This window comes from Anomalospiza imberbis, chromosome 4 (assembly GCF_031753505.1).
Source record: "Anomalospiza imberbis isolate Cuckoo-Finch-1a 21T00152 chromosome 4, ASM3175350v1, whole genome shotgun sequence".
Lineage (NCBI taxonomy): Eukaryota > Metazoa > Chordata > Aves > Passeriformes > Viduidae > Anomalospiza > Anomalospiza imberbis.
The window spans coordinates 51,368,445-51,389,088 of NC_089684.1; the positions used below are offsets into that span (position 1 = coordinate 51,368,445).

Here is a 20,644-nt window from a genome sequence, read left to right on the forward strand (position 1 = left end):
AGAACCCCAGCAGCTTCATCTTTCACAGAATATACCTAAGGAGTTGGCATTAGAATGCTTCCAAATAAAGTAGCAACAATCTAGTAACAAAATACCTCCATCCTTACTGCTCTAGTGCTGCAAAGGTGGAATACTTGACAACTAATAACAGATGTACTGTAGTCTCAAAAATGAATACAGCTAATTTGAAGTAATCAACAAGCTATCTGTGTAAAAGGCTATGGTGAAAATAGACACATCCAACTAACTTTTTAACAAAATATTCAAAAACATTCACTCCAGAGTTTTTGAACTCAAGAACAAGTAAGATGAATTATTAAGCTCTCTTTTAAAACTTCCTTGATGCCTGGAGTCTAAAAAAAAAAAAAGGACTCCACAGGGATTCAAACAGCTGTGAGCCTGATGATCATACCAAGCAAGTTAAAATGTATCCAAAGCTAAAATAAGTAGACAACAATATGAAGGTGACTTCTGCAGAGGGAACCTCTTGGGAACTCTGTGAAGGGGTCAAGAAGCTTGTCGAGAATGGTGATTCATCTGTCAAGCCTCTGGATTTCCAAACAGGTTCTGTCAAATTACCTCACTAAAGGCTTTTAAGGAAACTAAGAAGCTACAGCATAAGAGGGAGGGGCCCAAAAAGGATGGATAATTCTTAATCACCAATTGGGAGAAGCTATTAAACAATCACTTCTCAGAAAGGTGGCTGAGGTTCTTCAGCACCCTGGGAGCTTTGTTTTTGTGTAGGATCTGCAAACACAGGGAGAGCAATGAGCTCCGACATTTTACTATCAATGCAAAATTATTCAGGGTAACAACCAGAACAGACTGCCCAGGATCTTAAAGTCTGATCTAAAGTAACAGGTAATAAAATGGCAAGACCTAACAGGTGAACACATGGAGAACAATTTTAGTATCAGATACAGAACGACAGCCTCTGAGATCACAAGCAACATTGTGGGGCTTTAGCTGACAACTTCAAAAAGAACCTCTGCACACCACTTAGTAAGAATTCCAAGTCAAATACTGAAAACCATTGAAAAACAACTGAAAACAATTATGCCACTGTGCACATCCACAGTCTGCTCATATCTTGAGTAAGTGCAGTTCTGATTCACCTATTGCTAAGAGGAAATGGTATAATTGAAAATTGTTTAGGGCAAGAGATAAGGCATGATCAAAGATATAGACAATTTGTGGACAATTTCTGATCAAGTAGGCTCTGACTTTTCCAATCTGAAAAAGTAACCACATTGACAAAATGTGACTTAGGTCTACAAAATCACAACAGGCAGGAGAGGCCAGATAGGAATCAGGAGCAAACAAAAGCAAATGGGAGAACAGACTTACAGAACTCTCTGTAAAAGGACAATTCTCAGATAAAGTTTTTAAATAATATTAGTGGAGGCTGGACAAGACAGTGGAGAAGTTACTACATTCATAAAACATGGGAAGCTGAAATAGCAGCTTACAGATATATATATAATTTTATTATATTTTTCAGACCTGTTCTCAAAAATTCATTTAATATCCTACCCAAGGCAAAAACTGGTAGACAAATAGTCTGAATTTTGTATCATTTATGAGTAAACTGATTAAACATGGTGATTACTTTTACATAGTATTCCATTTGAAGTGTTGCAAAATCATGGAATGGCAAAGGGATTTGTGAATTTTACCTTAAAATGAAGTCCACTTAGAAACCCTGTTGTAGGGCCTTGAATATGACCAAATTTGCAAGCCTAAGATAGCAAATATTCAGAATAATGAGAAAGATAAGTTGAGTTTTGTGTATGCTAATTTGTATTTAACCTGTAAAAGCAGTTAGGTCCAGGCCAAAGAACTCATGATTCTATTTCCACTACCAGTAAAATCTTTCATAATTCAATTGGTACATTTATTTCTGTAGCTTTTATATTGTGGTTATGCTTTGTGGTTCAAGCTACCTCCACTGTGTTATCCTGAACTCTATGAACCTAATGAAATGAGAGAGCCTGCATCACACACACATAGAAAGCCAGCTGTCACAGAAATACAGAAAACAAAGGTAACTTATCGCTCATTTCTTGATTCTGCTTCATGATATTAATACTTCAGGAAACTGAGGACTCACTACAAAACAGGTTATCCTCTAAACAGTGAGCCAAAACGAAGTCAGGTTTTCTCCTGATCCGTGTAAGATCCCTCGTGTCTAATCCAAACTGAGCTGAAGCGTGGCATTTTCTTTATGACAAGTATTATGATGTTATCTCCCCGTCATCGAGTAAGTTCCTTATCGCCATAAAACATATGAACCTTAATCCATGACCTCTACTCTTCTATCAGCTTTGGCTGAAATGGTCCAACAGGCTTAAGAGCCACTTCTGCACTTTGTTAGGCTCCTTCAGCACACGTTCACAGAGACACCTGTGCCCACAGGCAATGTGGTCACATCAACCCCCTTCTCTCAAATGAAGCCAAGGTAAAGTGTGTTTGTTTAGGTAATTTAATCTCATGCACTGATGCAAAAGTTAAGTTTTTAGTATTTGCCAGACACTTCTATAAAACAGCAGAGGACAATGGAAGTAATGACCCAGGTACTGTTTAGCAGCAATGCCCTCTTGGATACATTAGGCAGGTAATGTAACATTGATTTCAATGATGATGATTAAAACTCAGATCTTCAAATATTTTGCAGAAAAGCTGACGTCCAATAAAAAGCTATCTGCATTAAAAAAATATATGGATAAATTCCTTAATCCTGCAACACTCTATTGTCCTCAAAACCAACATTAATGATACACCAATCACTGCAGTCACAGATACAGGAATTTATGTACATGCAAATTACTACCAAGACATCAAGTTGCTCTTACCTTGAACTAGATCTTGACTTTACATCTTCCTTTGCTGTCCTTTCACTACTAGAATCTTCATTGTAGTCCATGTTTTTATCACACAGTTGTTTCCTCTTCTCCCACTTCTTCTGCTGATTTGAGATGCTTTCTGCTTCTCCTTGGGAGTCACTTTCTACTCCTACCTGTGAACCTGAGGAATGTGCCAGGCACTTAGAGGAGATTGGCAGTTTTTGCTCTTCACTGCCAAAGTCTCTTTCTGCTAACAAAGCAGAAGTTTCAGGTTTTAATGTTTCCTGCTCAGGGACTGAATTGTCCAAGTTATCTACATGGTCCATTTCCTTAGATTTTACTAACGTGTATGAAGCATTTACAACACCTCCTGCAGAATGTTTAGTCTTTAAACCTTCTACACCGTCCTCCCTGCTGTCTTCACAGCTGCCACAACACACACAGGAATTAATTAGACAGTTTGTGGCAGCTATACTGAGTTTATGGGATTCATCCTCCTCCTCATTTGCTAATGGATTAGCAGATCCAGGAATACAACTAATAGCTGCTTCTGGGGTTGTTACTGGGGATTCTGAGCTAGAAGGAGATTTAGGATTGAATATTACAGTAGCAGATATTTTCATTCCCCCCGTCCTGTGCGCTATCACTTCCGCCGTTTCTGCATCATCGGCATACGCGTCCCAGCCATTGAGGTATAACTGTGAGTCTGGACCTTCTAGACAGCTGCATGAATTTGGAACTGAAATGCCAGACATCTGTTTTCCATCTTCAACATTGTTATTATTGCTTAAGTCACTTTCAGCATCTTTTAAAAGCAAAGTTTCCTCTGTCTGATGGCCATTCTCATAAAGCAAAGCATCTCTATATTGCAGGTTCTGTTTTGAATCGTGGCAAGGGTTATTCACCCAAGCAAAAGTATCACCTACTGAATCCAACCCAGCCAGAGCTTCTCCTGCTCCATCTAGGTCATCCATAAAAAACACTCTGTCCTCTTCATCAGTTAAGTTGTCAAGATGGTGTCTTGTTGGTGAAGCTTCTGTGCTAGAACTATTTCTTAGGCTAGGTCTGTGAGCTGGAGACTGACAGATGCTTGGAGGGGAAAGCAGAGAAGACATTTCATCGCCGACTCTGTGTACCATCCTGTTCAGCTGCTCCAGCTCCTGCTCATCATACTGCATGGAACAAGCCAGCTCAGCCTCTGTGTTCTCAGCTTTTGCTGAAAGTTCCTTGGGAGGCAAAGTCGTCGTTATGCCTGGTGCAATGACAGAGGGTACTTCAGGGTCTGCTCTGACAGGAAAATCTACGTCTTGAGAGATGCACAGGTTACGTTCCAGTGTGTGCAGTTCATCCTCGGTCAGAGTCTGGAGGAGATCCCTGAAAATAAAGAAATACACACATCACTTGTCATTTAGAATCATGAGGCATTGATGTTCCAGATATTAAAAAAAGCTTTTACTGTTAGTGCAGAAATCCAGAACTTGAGAGCACAGAATACTTTTGATTGTGTATTTCAGTGCATTTGGCATTCATATCCAGAGTGCGTGGCTACTGATGCCTGAATTTGAGATTACTCATGCAAATAGAGGGCATAAAATTATATACATGCTTGCAGTGAAGCCTCAAAATAAACCAAAACACACACAAAAATGGAACATTTCCCCTCCCCATCACTTATAGTGAAAATGTCACCCACAATTAGATTTATTTCATCATTTTATTTTTTTAATTCATAAATTTGACTTTGATTAGCAAACCAATTTTCCATCCTTCAAGTTGATTCAGAAAATTATTCTGCAAAAGAGTACTGCAGAAGTTTCACAGCATTACACTGTCAGATAAAAGAATTCAATAAAATAGTAATATTGCTTATGCAACACTGGTATCTGGAAGCCAGACCACTGAAACGGGGATTGGAAGTTGGCTCTTTCCTGCCTCAAACACTGAACTCAATCTTCTGGCTTTGTCTGGCATAAACTTAATTTTCTTCACAGTGTCTACTATGGGGCTGTGTTTTGGATTTGTGCTGGAAGCAGTGTTGATAACCCAGGGGTGTTTTTGTTATTGCTGCCCAGGACTCACACACAGCCAAGGCCTTTCCTGCTCCTCACCCCACCCCAGCAGCGAGGAGCCTGGGGGTGCACAAGGAGCTGGGAGGGGACACAGCTGGGGCAGCTGACCCCAAATGACCCAAGGATATTCCATACCATATATGTGGCATCAGGCTCAGTATATAAAGCTCGGGGAAGGAGGAGGAAGGGGGGACAGTCAGAGTGGGGGCATTTGTCTTCCCAAGTCACCGTTACGTGTGATGGAGCCCGGCTGTGCTGGCATGGCTGAACACCTGCCTGGGGAAGTGCTGAATTGATTCCTCGTTCTGCTTTGCTTCTTTGGGGCTTTTGCTTTGCCCATTAAACTTTCTTTATCTCAACCCATGACTTTTCTTCCTTCTACTCTTCTGCTCCTCTCCGCAAACCCATTGGAGGGGTGAGCAAGTTGGCTGCGTGGGGCTGAGCTGTCAGCTGGGGTTAAGCCACAACACTGGGTCACTAAGGAGTAAAGCTCCTGCATGATGTTAGGAACAAGGCAGGTCTAGAAGCAAACACTGAGCAATTTAGCAAACTGTGTTTTCCATAGACATGCAGCATCTCCAGTGTTACCAAGTGTCCTCAGCACTGCAGTTTAGGACTAGAGGCACCTGAAAACAAAGTGTTATTAAGTGCTTGATAACTTAAAAATAAATCTGCAGACATAGCAGCATGTAATTTTAGGTCTTATTTGATTTCCACTGTCCTTCTCAATTAGAAGTCACGCAAATATCCTCTGTCAAGACCTGCTGCCACCACTTTCAAAGATCAGTAAGTGCATTTTAACATAAAAGAATGGATGGGAAAAGCAAGACCTGTTCAACAGAGGTTAGGAGACATTATTCCTCATGTGTTCGGGAATAATTTGTAAGCAGGTGACATACAGCTGGAATAATAATAATAATAATCATCATCATCATCATAATCACATATTAAAAGAATTCCCTTAAAGGCGTAATTTTGGTATATAAAAGAGGCCAAAAACCACTGAAGAAACATTCAATATATCTCACATCTTGATTTCCAGTAAATGGTTTACATTCATAACTTGCTAACCCAAAGACCAAATATTTTTGCAAGTACTACCAGTTTTCAAAGAGCTCAAAAAATACATCACTAGTATCTGACCTGCATATCAGCTACCTACAGCTTGAAAAAGCTAACAGTTTAGATAAACATTCTTAAGTCAGAAAAAAAAATATGGCTATGTACATTCCAACTAACATTTTATTTCTTTTAAAAAATCTTGCTTTATATGAGTAATACGACCCTGAAAAAAGTTCTAAGCTCCCAGAAGTACCACTTAAAAGAATAATTGCACTATTGTATCCTCCCTTTTCACAATCTGTAACAGAGAAGTCAGAATTTCCTAGAATAATTCTATATGCATCTTCAAATCTAAAGTTTGACCATTTTTTTCCAGTCATAAATAAGTAGGAAAGGAAAATGGGCAATCTTTGTTAGACCCACCTGCCTAATAAGCTACAAACCAGTATTGCTATTTGGCACACTAGAATATTTTAAATACCTATACATTCCTTTATTTTGTCTACAAAGTATGTAATGGTACCATCTTATTATTACTCAGATCTTGTATTTAACCAGTGTCTGCAAGAGATTAAGCACTTGAACATCACCAAAAAAACAAACTGAGAGTGGCTTAAGTTTTAAGGTCAACATAAAAACAGTAGTATTATTATCAGTATTTTTGGAAGTAACTATACCAATAGGATGAAAAAAAAGCATAGAATAATACGATTGCTGCCATGAGGCTTTGTATTATAAATTTCCATTCTATTAGTGAAGAAACACTGATGTAGAACTTTATAAGCCTAAACAAAGTAATGTGAGATTTTTAAAGCAGTTGGGGTTTTCATTTTAAAAAAACACAACCAACAGTAAGCACACAAATATAACAGTGAAGGGTTTAAGCTTGCCCCTCACATATTCAAAGATATTAAAGACATAGGAAACTTCTGGGTTGGGCCAAGGTCCATCAAGTAGAGAATCCTGGCTCCTCATGGGTCCTAAGGAAGAGCAAAAGCACAGGACAGACCCACAGTGATCCCTGTGAGTGCATCCTCCTGGCTGCCAGCAGCCAGGAATCTCTGAACCAAGGCAGCATCCCTGTGCTCCACAATCCACAGTGAGCTTTTCTTGCATGGATTAAAAACTGTGTGTCAGCAACTGACCAACAGAAAAGTGCTTAAACATCAGCTATGCTTCTCCATACACCACAGTCACACACAGTTCTCAAAAAAAAAGAATGAGCAGCTTCTACAAACAGAGACTACACCAGCAGCATTCAAAGGAATTTGCTTTCCATCCAAGCCCATCAGCATAACTGAGAACAATACACTGGGCCAAGGGAAAAGCTAAGATTGAATCTTCAGACTTCCAGCATCTCTTCTGGGGTTTCACTCAGTACAGAACACCACATGGCAGCACCCAGGATTACTGAATGTCTGGGTGTCCAGAGCTACTCTGCTTCCTTTCCAAAGGCCCAGAGAGCCTGGCTGCTCAGACCTATCCAATACAGGTTTCACACATTCCAGTACAATTCAGTGCTGGAAACATATTTACTTTACACTGGCTAGCTCCATGGACTTGAGTAATAAACTCTATTTCTGCCAATAACAACACCTCTAAATTTAAGAGCAATTGTATGCAGTAACTGCAATTGTATGCAGTTTTGAGGATAGTAAATAAAGCCTGATTAAAAAAAAAAACAAAACAACAACCACCAGTGAAATCAGCTGACAATCCTCATGTCTTTTTAGGTGAGTCAGATCCATGGAGCCTTGGAAGAATAACATAACCAGTTGAATTACATGTGGTAATCTACCAGCCCTATAATTTCAGTAGAGAAATAATCCTGCTTTAAATTCAAAGGGAATATGCTCATTTTCCTAATCCAAACACTGGAAATTTTGCTATTAACAAATACAGCTTATTCTAAAAGAGGTTCAAGTAATTATCTTCACATCTCTGGTTAAAAATTCCCTAGATTGACCAGCCATTTTTAAAGATGACAAATATTTGAACAATAGTTACCTTTTAGATACACTGCACATTAGGTTATACAGGACTTACTACCAATCAGCCATGTTGTAAAATGACTATGAAAATACTGAAAATGAATGTTAACCAATATATGGAAAGAAATGTGACATTTCACCACTGAACATCAGGCATCATCAGTAAACTTTAAGCTTTAATTAAACTGTAGCTACTTCAGTGGTTCACTTCCTTTCTGCTGAAGAACCTTTAACTCATTGTGCTCATATGGAAAAAAGGATTTCTCCCTCTGCTTACATTATTCAGAAGCCACAGGCAAAGTCAGCTTCTGCAATCCACCCTGATGAGCAGCAGTGTGCTTTCTTCTTAGAGGGGCTTCAGAAAATACTGAATTTTAAAAAGTGCATGTTGAGGTTTCACCTGCTTTTTTACTCTTTTTGGCATTTTATCACAGAAAGGCAATCTAGCTTTCAAAATACAAGGAACATTTTTCTTTCAGTGGTTACAGCTACTGTCAGAAAAACAAAGCAAGTTCTTCAGATGTGCTCTGCCTGTTACAAGCAGTAGCAGAGATTTGCTCTGCCTACTGCAAAACCAATGAACATATTTTACTCTACTGCCAATAACCAGGGTACAGAAATGACAAAAAAACTTCAAAAACATGAGGCCAGATGTCTTTAAAGACAAGTTTGGCTTAACAGAGGTCAGGGCTACAAACCCTCTAATCCTGCACATTCCTCAAGCCTCCTCCATTAACTTTGCTCCTATTCTGACTGGAATTTTAAACTGCCTTGTTGTCAGGGAATAGCTTCATTGTTATTGCCAGCCTGTGCTTCAGTTCATGCTCCAAAGGGAGCACAACCAGCTGCCTCAATGGAGCTGCCACTGTAGGAGCCTGGTGCAGGCACAGGGATGCCACGTTCATCCTCCTGCTCCTGCTGTGCCCTGCTCACCAAAGTCCACAGATCTGCCTGACACAGCCGCACTGAGAAACCAACACTGAGATATGTAACAAACTGCACTGACACTCCTTTACTGCCACAGTTTGGAATCAATTCTGAGTTTTGAACACAGCCACCTTGGAAAAATGAACCCAGTTTTTCCCCAACCACTGTACATACTTAAAACAAATTTCACATTGCCCCACTCAATTCTTTAAAACACAGAGTATGCATACTGCATTTAATTTCTAGTCAATGATACAGAAAGATTTCAGGGTATTTAAAATGGTATGATCCTCTGATTCTGCACACCACCAAAATCCATAGGGACCCTGCTATCACTTGGAATGGTCTCAAAACAAGCACCAGGAAAGCCAAGAGCTCTGAAACAGGGCAGAATTAAGGAGTACTGCAAAATCCCAAGTTTGCTGACTTTTGAGAATCCCTGTACTGCAGCCTCAAATGCATATATAGTATAGGCAGTGTTTTAACACAAGAATGTTCAGTGTGACAGGCCCCTGAGTGACATTTCTGTGCACTGAGCAGATGATGTGAGCTGTGTATTTCCTAAGCAGATTGCAGCAGGTTGGCAGAAATGGTTCCAACACCTTCGTTTCAAAGGCACAGAGATAGCACTACCATATAATTATGCTTTGGTAGATGTAATGCTAATGTTTTACACACAAAATAAAAGTCAACACAAGCACCTGGCTTAGATATTAATTAAAATATTCAAAGCCATAATTTGCTGCTCAACCTTTCCAAAAACTCAGCAAGAACCCTTACTCCTTTTTTTCAGAGTCTCAACAATCTCTATTGTTTTCAAAGTTGTCAGCCACCAGTAGGACACCAAAAATTTTCATACCTAATAGATATTTATCTTCTCTGCTAGTTCTGATTTAATTATGTGGATAAACATAATTAAATACAGTACTTATCTTTGCCTTGTGGATATTTTAGGATAATACTGTTTAAAAATTAATTACCTGTAATCCTACAAAATAATCAGCTCTGTATATGATGTCACTCCATGAGCTAAAATACTTATTTGGCTAAAAAGTTATAGAAATTTACAGAGAAATTCACTGGGATGTGATCACATTCTGCAGTAAGATGTTCTATATTCTTACAACAGGCACACAACTGGAATACAAAATGCAGCTGTTTTTAACAGAAGACTTCTGAATCTATTTTCATGCCTTAACTATTGGTGCTAGAGACTGCAGAAAGACTCCAAGGAAAAACACTCTTCCTTTGCTGGGGAGCAGAAGTATTGGTATCAAATACTCCATCTTCTTCATAGGTTTCTATGAACCTTCTCACAGAGTGTGGACTGCAGCCGGATGAGTTAAAAAAAACCTGATAAGAAAAAATACCCTATACAGCTTAGGTACTTTTAAAAGTAATTCAATTTCTCTGTATGAACAGCACACTTATTTGCATCTCATTGTTATTTTCATTCAAGAATATTACTAAAGGATCTTTCTGCACTCAGTTCTTGCCAGTATTTGAGTTCCTTCAATTCAGAGACTGCCAGATATGGAATTTCATATTACTTCTTGCTTGAATTTTTGCTCTGATAGATGTTATCTCAGTAAGAACACTTTGCCAACTTTGTCTCCCAGACAACTGAATCACATTTTTAATGCTCCCTTTCCTTTACAGAATAAATACAAGTCTTACAGTATATCAGAACTTTTTCAAAATTGAATATGAAAGATTTCTGGTTTTTAACGTTTGCATTGAAAACTGTAGTTATTGAGCAAACAAGCATTTTACAAATTTGTTTTCAACCCCAGAGCTATGTTCGCAGTAAAAAATTAAAATTAAATGAAAATTAAATGGGCTGAGCAATACACTGACTTCATTGATTTTAATTTTCCACATTGTGAAATATGAGAATAAGAAAGCAGTAAATACAGATCATGAGAAGAATATTACCTTTTAAATATCTTTTTGGCTTTAGATAGTAAGTGGAATGCTGGGGGAAATATCTGCAATAGCCACATATTGGGAGTAAGGTATTTTAATGTAAACTTCATGGACTTTTCAAGTTGCAGTACCAATAAAGCTTTTTCCTCCTTCTAACTTCAGTTTTGCCCCTCAGTTCATGTTGTTATTCTTAACCCAGTGTTTTATAATACCATAATTACTCAGAAAACCCCAACAAACCAAACATGTTGATTTGTCAATTTTAATTCTCAGATTTCAATATGAATATCACTAATGTACCTAAAAATAAGACTTCTAGACAAAAATACTAGGAAGCTTTCAAGGGACATGAGGATGTGGTCTAGATATTTATAAAGGCTAACTTCAGAAATAGCTCCCCTCTGAACCACCCCTGACAGAACTCACATTATCCCTCAGGAGATGCCTCACCTCTAAGGGATGAGAGGAGATCAATCTGGATAAACTAAGTGAAAACTATTTTTGCATCAGACTGTCACCATGACATCCAGGGAAGGCAATAAACTGCTGAAAATTGGACACAGGAACAAAACCCAAACCTTTCAAATTATCTCCAGAGATTTCTAGGAACAAAAGTTGCAGTTGGTATATAAATCTGAATTCTAAGAAAATAACAGGGCTTATGGATTAAGAAAATTTTTTAACACCCAGATAAAATACCTGAAGAGTGAATATAAAGATCCTTTATAGATACAGCTCAATTTCTCCAAAGTAACAGATTAGTCTTCTAAAAACCTCAGCTAAGAAAAAAATATTTTAATGTTCTTTGTACTTGAGCCAAAGCCCACATCTCCAATGGTAACCAACACTGAAGCATTACAGAAAGAAGTATAAAGTGATTCATCCTGTAAAAAACAAATTTACAATATGAAAAACTGATAGTCAGTTCTATTAGGTTAGGAATTATCTGAGTATTGCATCATAGCATAACAAGAAAATGTAATAAGCCTAGTTAAGCAGAAACATTGATGCTAATTAGAAACAGAATCTCCCAAAAATAAACTCTAACTTTAGTATTTCAGGCATCATCTAACCAGAAGGAAAATGTGAAATGCTATAAAATGATAAGCAAAAAAAAAAAACAACAACCAATCACAGAGATTAAAAGTTCAGAAAACCACCATGAAATGAAAAAATACATTTAGTTCTTTCACAGGTATACCAGGCTGATGAGAGGAAAATGCAGTTTATGGTCAACATAGCAAACAGAGACACTTTTTTAAGCATTTATGAGTTCTCAGGACTCTGATTTTCACTCCAGAAGAAAAGCAATTACAACTATCATTTATTACTTGCCTTATTTTTCTTAGCAAAGTGTGAAAAGGTCTGAAGAGTTCAGACATATCTTCTGGTTTATGGTCCAAGTTTAATGGTCCCTCGGAGTAGACAACAAGGCCACTGTAATTCAAACACATGCATGAACACACAAAAATGAAAATTTTATTACACAGAGCAACCACTGAATAGTCAGAAAAGCAACTGTACATAAACATTAGAACAACATTTAACTACATCTCATTATCTTGTTTTTGTCTTATTCACCCACAGCTAGAATTAGATGCTATTTAGAGTAACAGGAAAAAGATCCCCTCCACTCTGTTGCCCTTTCTCAAACATGGCAGAAAAAAGCAATGGAAGCATAAAGGGAAGAACACACTTTTATTTCATTGCTGCAGCTGAATTAAAAAAAAAAACAACAAAAAAAACACACAAAAAACCCCACAAAGGAAACCTATTATCAAGTACATTGGGGGAGGTCCTCTGATTTGGGATACTGCAGATGGCTTTTCCTTTCCAGTCTATAATTTCCAGGTAAGGTAGCTGACTCCTGAGCTCCTAATTTTCTACCTCCATGATAAATATAACGTGGTATTAACATATGGTAAAAACCAGAAACAGATTTTTTTTTAATCACATAAAACATATTTTGAAGAACCCATGCTTTTAAATCAACTCAGCACTTGCACAAATTTCCCTGGAAAGAGGTAAATCCACAATCCTGAGAGCTTCCAGGTACTTCACTCTAGATAATTCAATAGCTCCTCCTGACCAAATCACCACTGCCCAAACCCGACTGTATCACGGATTAAACAAAATTCACCTCCAGATCTGCTATGCCACACCAATCCAGGGTCTGAGAGTGGATTCCCACCAGGCACCACTCTGCTTAAAACTATTTAATCCTCTGTCCACTGCAAAACCAATGTATGCTTCCCAAAAGCAACCTGTTCTCACAGCTGAGATTACATCACTTTTCTTTTTCCAAGGCTGTTTTCCCCTTCCTGTCCATAGTGCCAGTGCTCTGTTACCCAAGATATTTCAAAGGCATGTTCCTTTTCTTAAACTCAAATTACATATTGCTCCAGAGAGCTGTCCAGCATCCAAATCACCCAGAGTAACATCGACCCTTGCCCAACACGACTGTCAAAGTCTTTTGGCCACCAGCTCCTCCCAAGCAAGCACCTGTGTGACCACCAAAGACTCCCTGAGACAAAGCAGCAAAGCTGATGTCACAAGCTATATGGATTCCTCTGAAGTATGAAAAAAAAAAGACCAGGGGATTAGGGTTTTGAGGGCAGGAGCAGGGAAGAAGAGACGAGAGAAAAAGTTGCTTCCTTTGCAAGTCGCCTTTTTTTTTTTTTTTTGTGGCTTAAGACAAATTATCTTTTTGCCAGGGATACATAATTTTATCTTTTTCTCTATGCTTGCCAAGCTTCAGCAAGCAGGCTGCTACAGAATGAAGCAGTTATTGCTGACTCATGTCCTATGTTCTGCATAAGCAACTGTTACTACTTTGCTCAGTGAAAGCCCAAGGCTACTCTCCTCAAACTTCTACCTGATGCAAGTCACTGTTTCTTTGGCTTTCAGGCAGTTTGCTTGCCACAGAATTTAACTCTTGGAAGAAATTAAAAAAAAAAAAAAAGTGGGCTAGAGCACTACAGGAAAAAAAAATTATGAAAAGGCTTCTGTATATATGTGTAACATTTGAAAGAGCTCTGAGGAACTTCACGACAGTCATTTCTTTTCTTATCACTGGATAATTAGGAGCACTCAAACCTTCTCTTCATCTCTATCCTTCTTTGTAATTTAGGGTAGACAAGATCTATTTGCCAGAAAGCCCTGGTTTTCCAGTTAGTCATGATGTGTTCTCCTTCACTATGTCTTCCAGCAGCTTCAAACTGAGTTCTCACATTCCTGTTGTCTTCCAATAATCAGATTATTACTGTTATTATTTTTAGAATGACAGTTAGAGACAATATACTATTTAACAGGAACAACAGGCCACAGGGATTTCCTGAGAAGAAGTGTATTACACTCAGGATTTGTGGGTTTTTATTTCCCTCAATTATCCTCCTTATATTACCTAACTGTAAAATGTTCACAATGGTAAAATATTAAAAATATGCTGGCTTTACTCCAGAGAAACTGCTGCCTTAGTAAGCCATGAAGACTCATTAGGAAAAATGCATCTGTGATTGGTTCCATATTGCAAAAACTGCGTGAAGCAAAACCACTGTCAATTTAGCTGCCTTGAGTGGTCAATACAGGGCACAAAAATCTCCACAAAAGTTACACATATTAACACTTTCCTTCGAGAGAATTAAGCCTAACTCAACAGTTACAATGCAGTTTGCCATGATAATTCCTTCTGAACCTAGAGTCATTGAGAAAAACACACAAATTTAACTGAAAATCTGTAGTTTTCAAGACTTGTATCCTTAAGTCAGCCCATTTTTGAGTGTCACAAAATAAGTGCTTTCAAAAATATTTCTGACAACACGACATTACAAAGACTGATGTTCCTAATTTTTAAATTTTGCTGAAGGATGCCTGATCAATTTTTCCCGCCTGCTCTATTTTAGAGATCTACCATCTTTCTCTTTTTTTTTTGTCTTTATATTCTACATTAAACTGGTAATGATTTAGAACAAAACAATCCTCCTCTTTCATTTTTTTAAAGAATGTTAAAGCAAACTCAGGTGAAAGACAGTCCATCAAAATTCTAAACACAGCTTTTCAAATCTTCAATAAACCTTTAAATGAGGCAGAGCAGAGAGTAGTTAAAAATGACTTACCATACAATGGCTAATCTTGGAATTGTAAACATTAAAGCTGGTTCATAGTCATCTATCATATCTTGAGTGAGGTATCCAAGCCTTAAGGCTCTAAGCAGAAGAATAAAATTATTTAGTAAGACATCAAAATCTTGAGTACAAGACATCAAAATCTTGAGTACATTTCACCAAGGAAAAATTTGAAAAAATTGTTATAAGCCAAACCAAAACTGATAGTATTTAACTCATGCACTGTTTTTGTACAATCTAAACCACTATATAGATAACTGATTGCTTAAGTCTCTGCTTTAAAAAAATAGTATAATAAAAACATAAATGCAAGAAAAAAATCCCTTTAAGCACTTAAAGCTTTCATAGTCATTCAAAACCCAATTCAGCTTTATGAAATTTTCTCTATTTACTATTTCATGTCAAGCTTCAGCTTGATACTGAAAACCACTGGTGCTGACAATTTCTCAAATAAAATAAACATTTTAAAAGTAATAGCAGAAAGTACTGAGTTTCATTTTCAAATACAAATTGCTCTAATTATTAAGTTCAATCTCCCCCTTAACTAACAAAAAACCTAGAAAAACCACTCAAGAACAGCCTAGTTCTTCAGAACAACTCTTACTCAAGTCTAAGGATTTAGTATTTGGGGGAGACTTCATTGTCCTCAAATTCTCAAATGCCTAAAGCCCCTTTTAAACTAAACCCCATTTTGCTTGGATTTTTTACTTTGCTGTATTTTCTAGGTTTCTTCACAATTTTCAGATTTCCCCACATGTTTCATAACATCCTCAAATTTCTTCTCTAACTTGTTCATAGTAGTGTTTAAGATTGCAATGAAAACTGCACATGAGTCCTGCTTTTGGTCCCAAAAGAATAGAAATAACTTTTTCTTATTCCTTGTCAGCACCTGCCCAGCCAGTACTGCTGGTGGTGGACGGGACACGGCCTCAAAGTGAACCCTGGTTGGTGCCAAGAGTGGATGGACACACTGCTGTGTGGTCCATCCTCACTCCCTGCTCCTTCCTACAGCCCAGACAGATTTTCCAAAGCTACAAGTAAGAAACCATCTTTTTCCTCTTACTGGGCAAATACAGAATCCCAGAATTGTCAGGGTTGGAATGGACCTCTGGAGATCACCCAGTCCAACTCCCCTGCCAGGCAGGGTCATCTAGAGCAGGTGACACAGGAACACATCCAGGTGAGTTTGGAATGTCTCCAGAGAGGGAGACTCCATGGGCAACTGTTCTGGCACCTCAAAGTAGAGAAATCCTTCCCCATGCTGGTGTGAAGTTCTCTTGTTGTAATTTATGGCTGTTACTCCTTGTCCTGTCCCTGGACACCATGGAAGAGAGTCTGGCACCATCCTCTTGACACACACCTTAGAGATATTTGTGTGCATTGATCAGATCCCCTCAGTCTTGTCTCCTCTAAACAGGCCCAGCTCCCCCAGCCTCTCCTCCTAAGAGGGATGCTCCAGACCCTTCTTCATCTTTGTGGCCTCTGCTGGACTCGTGTATGCCGTAGGTGAGTACGTGTATGTGCGGCAGAGCTCTCTGACTGACGGAAGGTAATTCCTCCTACTTGTTGTGACCTTCTTTGAGTTGCAATCCTGTCTCCCAAAATGCCTGAAACACCTCTGCTCTTGGTGTCACGTGCAGATTGTGGCAGTGTGCTCTGCACTCCTCCATTCCTCGATGAAAGGATGGACTGCACCAGACCCAGGGTCCTACTTCACAAGTTCTCCTAACATGAGAGTGAAACCAACACTTACTCTAAGGGCCTTTTGCAGTCAACTGGTATCTAATATTTCTACACAGAACATGATTCACTAATTTTCTTTTAAGAACAGTGCTGCACTGCTCAAAACCTCACTTAGGCTGAGTATTTCACATGCTGCTCCCTTCTACTACCCATCTGCAGGCTAGTTAATCTGTCACAAGGGGGAAGAAAAAAAGTTGTTCAACACAGTACATGACAAATTCACACTTTTCTTTGCACCTTATATTTCTAGAAGAACTTATGGATTGCTGAATTGATTTCTTTCATCATCATCCCTTCATACATACAGAGCCAAAGACCAGTCCTTTGAGATTTTAAAGAGCTTTTATGAGTTCTTTATGAAAATCACTGGAGGTTCACAGATTATTTGAATCATCTCCCCATTTTTCTTGCATGAACTTGATGCCTTGAACAGACTAAGCTTATTTAAATTCTGAGTCTTCATGTACACACCTGTAACTAGGCATATCAACAATACAGTTATTGTTGGATTATTAACTCTTGTGTTTTGTTTTGTATTTTTTTAATGCAGAAAACAAAAACCCACAGGCTTGTGCCTGCCAAGCATGCTTAATACCTCTGAACTTTGAATTTGGATATTTACTAGAAAAGCAAAATACCTGGTGCTTTACAACAATTCTTCAACATTAATAGTTAATGCACTTTGATAAAAACTCAGACAAAGTAAACACAAAAATTAAGATCTAGTCCTTAACTTACCTCTCCACAGTTTCACAGAACAATACAATAACCTCTTGCTGTACATAATATTCTTTTGGAGACTTCACAGGTACCATGGCTGACACATAACTATAAAAATGATAAAATAACATACCACTGTTTCACATGCTTTGACAAATAAGATTATAAATAAAACCAAACCTAGGATAAATCGTCTTAGAAATCTAAGATGATTTCTTGTACCAATTTGTATTTCAATAGCACTCACTACAAAAACTGTACTGTGTAACAATCTGTGAGAAACACAGCCAAATTACTTACTGAAGTGGAATTGAGGCAGAAGTCAGTGGTATTTTAGAAATATTATGATTATATAGCACATTTATGATACAATGATATAATTATGATAGCATATTTAGCTATCAGAATCCTTTACTGTGTGGCACAGTGCATTCAAAGGATCTTTACAGCCCCATCTTAAAAGACAGAATAGTTTACTCTGACTTTCCTCAATTAATAAAAAAATCTGACTTAAACCAAACATTTTACCTATAAAGGTTTTACCTGAAATTAGATTAGTGAAACTCAGTTACCCAGATGAGACAGTTTATGAGACTTAAAATTTGGCCTCAGACAGTTTATGAGACTTAAAATTTGGCCTCATTTCTATGTGGAATTACTAGCAAAAGCACTAATTCAACAAGGTAAGAAATACTGGTAGAAGTTTAGTGGTTTTCTGTCACTGTATTACTTAATTGGTCATTTGGTAGAATCCAAGTAACACAGAAAGGGAAGAAGTTGTTTGCAAAACAATGGTGAAGAAAAATGCTGCGCACAGAGAGTTGGTATTGTCAGGCCAAAAACTGCACAGACACTGCCAAGAACCAGTTACTGATGTCATGGTGTCTGCACTCAAATCCACACTTAAAAACATGGTTTTAGACAACATTTTCAATTAAAGTGTTTTCAATGTAACAGAATAATGATGCCTTTTCTAATCAGAAAAAAAACCTGCTTACCTGAGTAAAAGAACACAAGAGAATAACAACTTTGAGGAAGGGCAAGCAGTAATGTGGGGCATGATAGTCTAGAGGTTATTCCCAGGAAATATTAACAGACTACCCAATCCTAAGAAACATGTTCTGCTAAGGGCAGCAGTGACTGTATCATATTAGATCCACAGATAATTCTGCCCATTATCTTGTCTGTGGTCAGCACCACAAACATCTAACACACAGGCAGGTCACTAACTACACTCTGAAAGCACAATGCAAGATGGGTCAATGTGACCCTTGATGCAAAAAAGCATCACCCCAAAAAGCAGTTATTTTTACCTAAGCATTAAACCTCCAAGTCATTTTTCAATCACAAGATTTCAAAGCAGTGATTTCCTGCGGTTAATTATGGCTCGTGTAAAAGCACTTCCTCCATCAGAATTCAATTTGCCTTCTTAAATTCACTGGGTACATCTTGCTTGTACCACTAAGCACAAGAGAACAAAACCCCAGTCTCTAGAATATTCGTTATTTTTCTTTTCTTTTTAAACATCTATTTGTTGCCTTTTCTCTGACAAAGAAAACATTAAGAGAAGAGATTTATGGCTTCCTTTTGTGTATTGGAAATTCTCCCTCAAATGCCATATGCCACTATGCAAATGGGGGATTATAGTTTAGTTGGAAAGAGCAAATGTTGATTGCTAAAAAGCTATTTAGTTTTCATTATTGCTACACTGGAAGAACAAATCTAACAATACACAAATTACTAAAGAATTCAAATACAAGGATAAAAAAATTTACATCCTTTTTCCACTCAAGGAATACAGAGTGACAGCCAGTTTCCAAAACCAACAAGCCAAAAAACAGCTGCAGCGGCCAAGACATGGCTCACAACACATTTACTTCGTATCTTTTACCTTAATTCAAACTCAGCAAAAAGGACATCAAAATGCTTGAGGGAATCTTTCATTTTTTCTGTGTAGAGGTTCAAATCCCTTAAGGCCTGGTCACGAATGATATTTCTGACTTCCTCTAGGCTTCGGGTCAGATCCTTGGCCAAGGGCCTCATAGCCATACTCTCAATTTCACGATTCATAATAATTGAGCCAGCAGCCAAACACTATGAAAGATATGAAGAGATAAAATATTAGTTTTTACAAACTAAAAATACTTCTATACTTAAAAACAAACCACAAGATGTGCTATTTAATAACATGTGCTTTTGAACAAGGGCAGTACTTAGCTCCAGTTGGCTGCAAATTATTAAACAAGTGAAGGATTTAAGGCTGGTATGTCAAGAGTCAAAAGCTTTCACAGAGAAGGTTAGGGAGCAGTTCAGCCAGGGAGACATGAGAAGCGGAAAAGGCTGAAGTACAAGAATATCTTAGGGTGACCACAGTGCTGACAGAAGAACTAAAGTTATTCTTCCTCCAGTCAGGCAATAAGCATTAGTAGGATAAATCCTCTATGCACACACAGATTCCTTGCATAAAACAGATGGGAATCCAGCAAATCTACAGTCTATGCACTGTTTTGATTTGAGGTTTGATTTGGATTTTTATTTTATTGTAAAATAAATCTGTTCCTTATAAAAAGAACAAGTTCTGCAACTGTGATGTCTTTTACAGCACATCTGCTCACACTGGCTATCACACAGGGATCCAGTTAGGCCAGTATCCTGCTTCCCACAGAAATCATGATTATACAAAAATCAGGTCACTGAGTGATTCTTCCCTGCAGTGTCTGGAAAGCAACTATTTAAGACACCTTGCCCCAGGCATTATACATGGACTCTGACCAGCTGACAAAGACATTAACAGAAGATTTTTACTGTAACACATTAATAAAACTTTTTAAAAATCTTGCCACTAAACACAACTGCTGGCTTTTTTCTTTTATGGTTACATTTGGAAGACAATGAGCACCAATATAAATCACACCTGCTGCTTTAATAGAAATACTTCTATTAACTGAGAAAAGACAAGGTTGCTCTGAAAGATCAGGGTTTTTATTTTCCTTTTTTAAATCTCCATTTGCAGCTGTGCCATCCCCCTCTCCCTGGCGTCCTGTGGATGGGAGCCACACCTGCAACTCAGTATAAGGGACCTGCAGTCCCAGAAGGGATCCTTTCTCAGCAGTCTGATGCATTGATTTGAGGGCACTCAGAGAAGATCATCTTCTTACTTCTTATCAGCCAAAGCAGTGCTTGTGGGAAGTATGGCTAGAGTAAGTGTTACCTGCTGATAGGTGTTCTCAGTCTGCTAA

The 20,644-nt window shown here is 38.1% G+C and overlaps 1 protein-coding gene across 3 annotated transcripts in view; it reads right to left on the bottom strand.

Moving 5' to 3' along the window:
- ZFYVE28 (zinc finger FYVE-type containing 28) overlaps window positions 1-20,644 on the bottom strand; it is a 146,420-nt gene that overhangs the window by 39,691 nt on the left and 86,085 nt on the right. For 2 of the 3 annotated variants that reach the window (XM_068188508.1, XM_068188509.1), the window contains exons 4-7: window positions 19,297-19,499; window positions 17,424-17,513; window positions 14,934-15,023; window positions 10,994-12,255 (exon numbers count right to left, since the gene is read on the bottom strand). In XM_068188508.1, the coding sequence (XP_068044609.1) occupies window positions 12,051-12,255; window positions 14,934-15,023; window positions 17,424-17,513; window positions 19,297-19,499 (588 nt within the window). In that variant the 3' untranslated portion in view covers window positions 10,994-12,050. Of the gene's footprint in view, window positions 1-2,852; window positions 4,218-10,993; window positions 12,256-14,933; window positions 15,024-17,423; window positions 17,514-19,296; window positions 19,500-20,644 lie in introns of those variants that run through there. The other variant, XM_068188510.1, reaches the window with a different exon arrangement.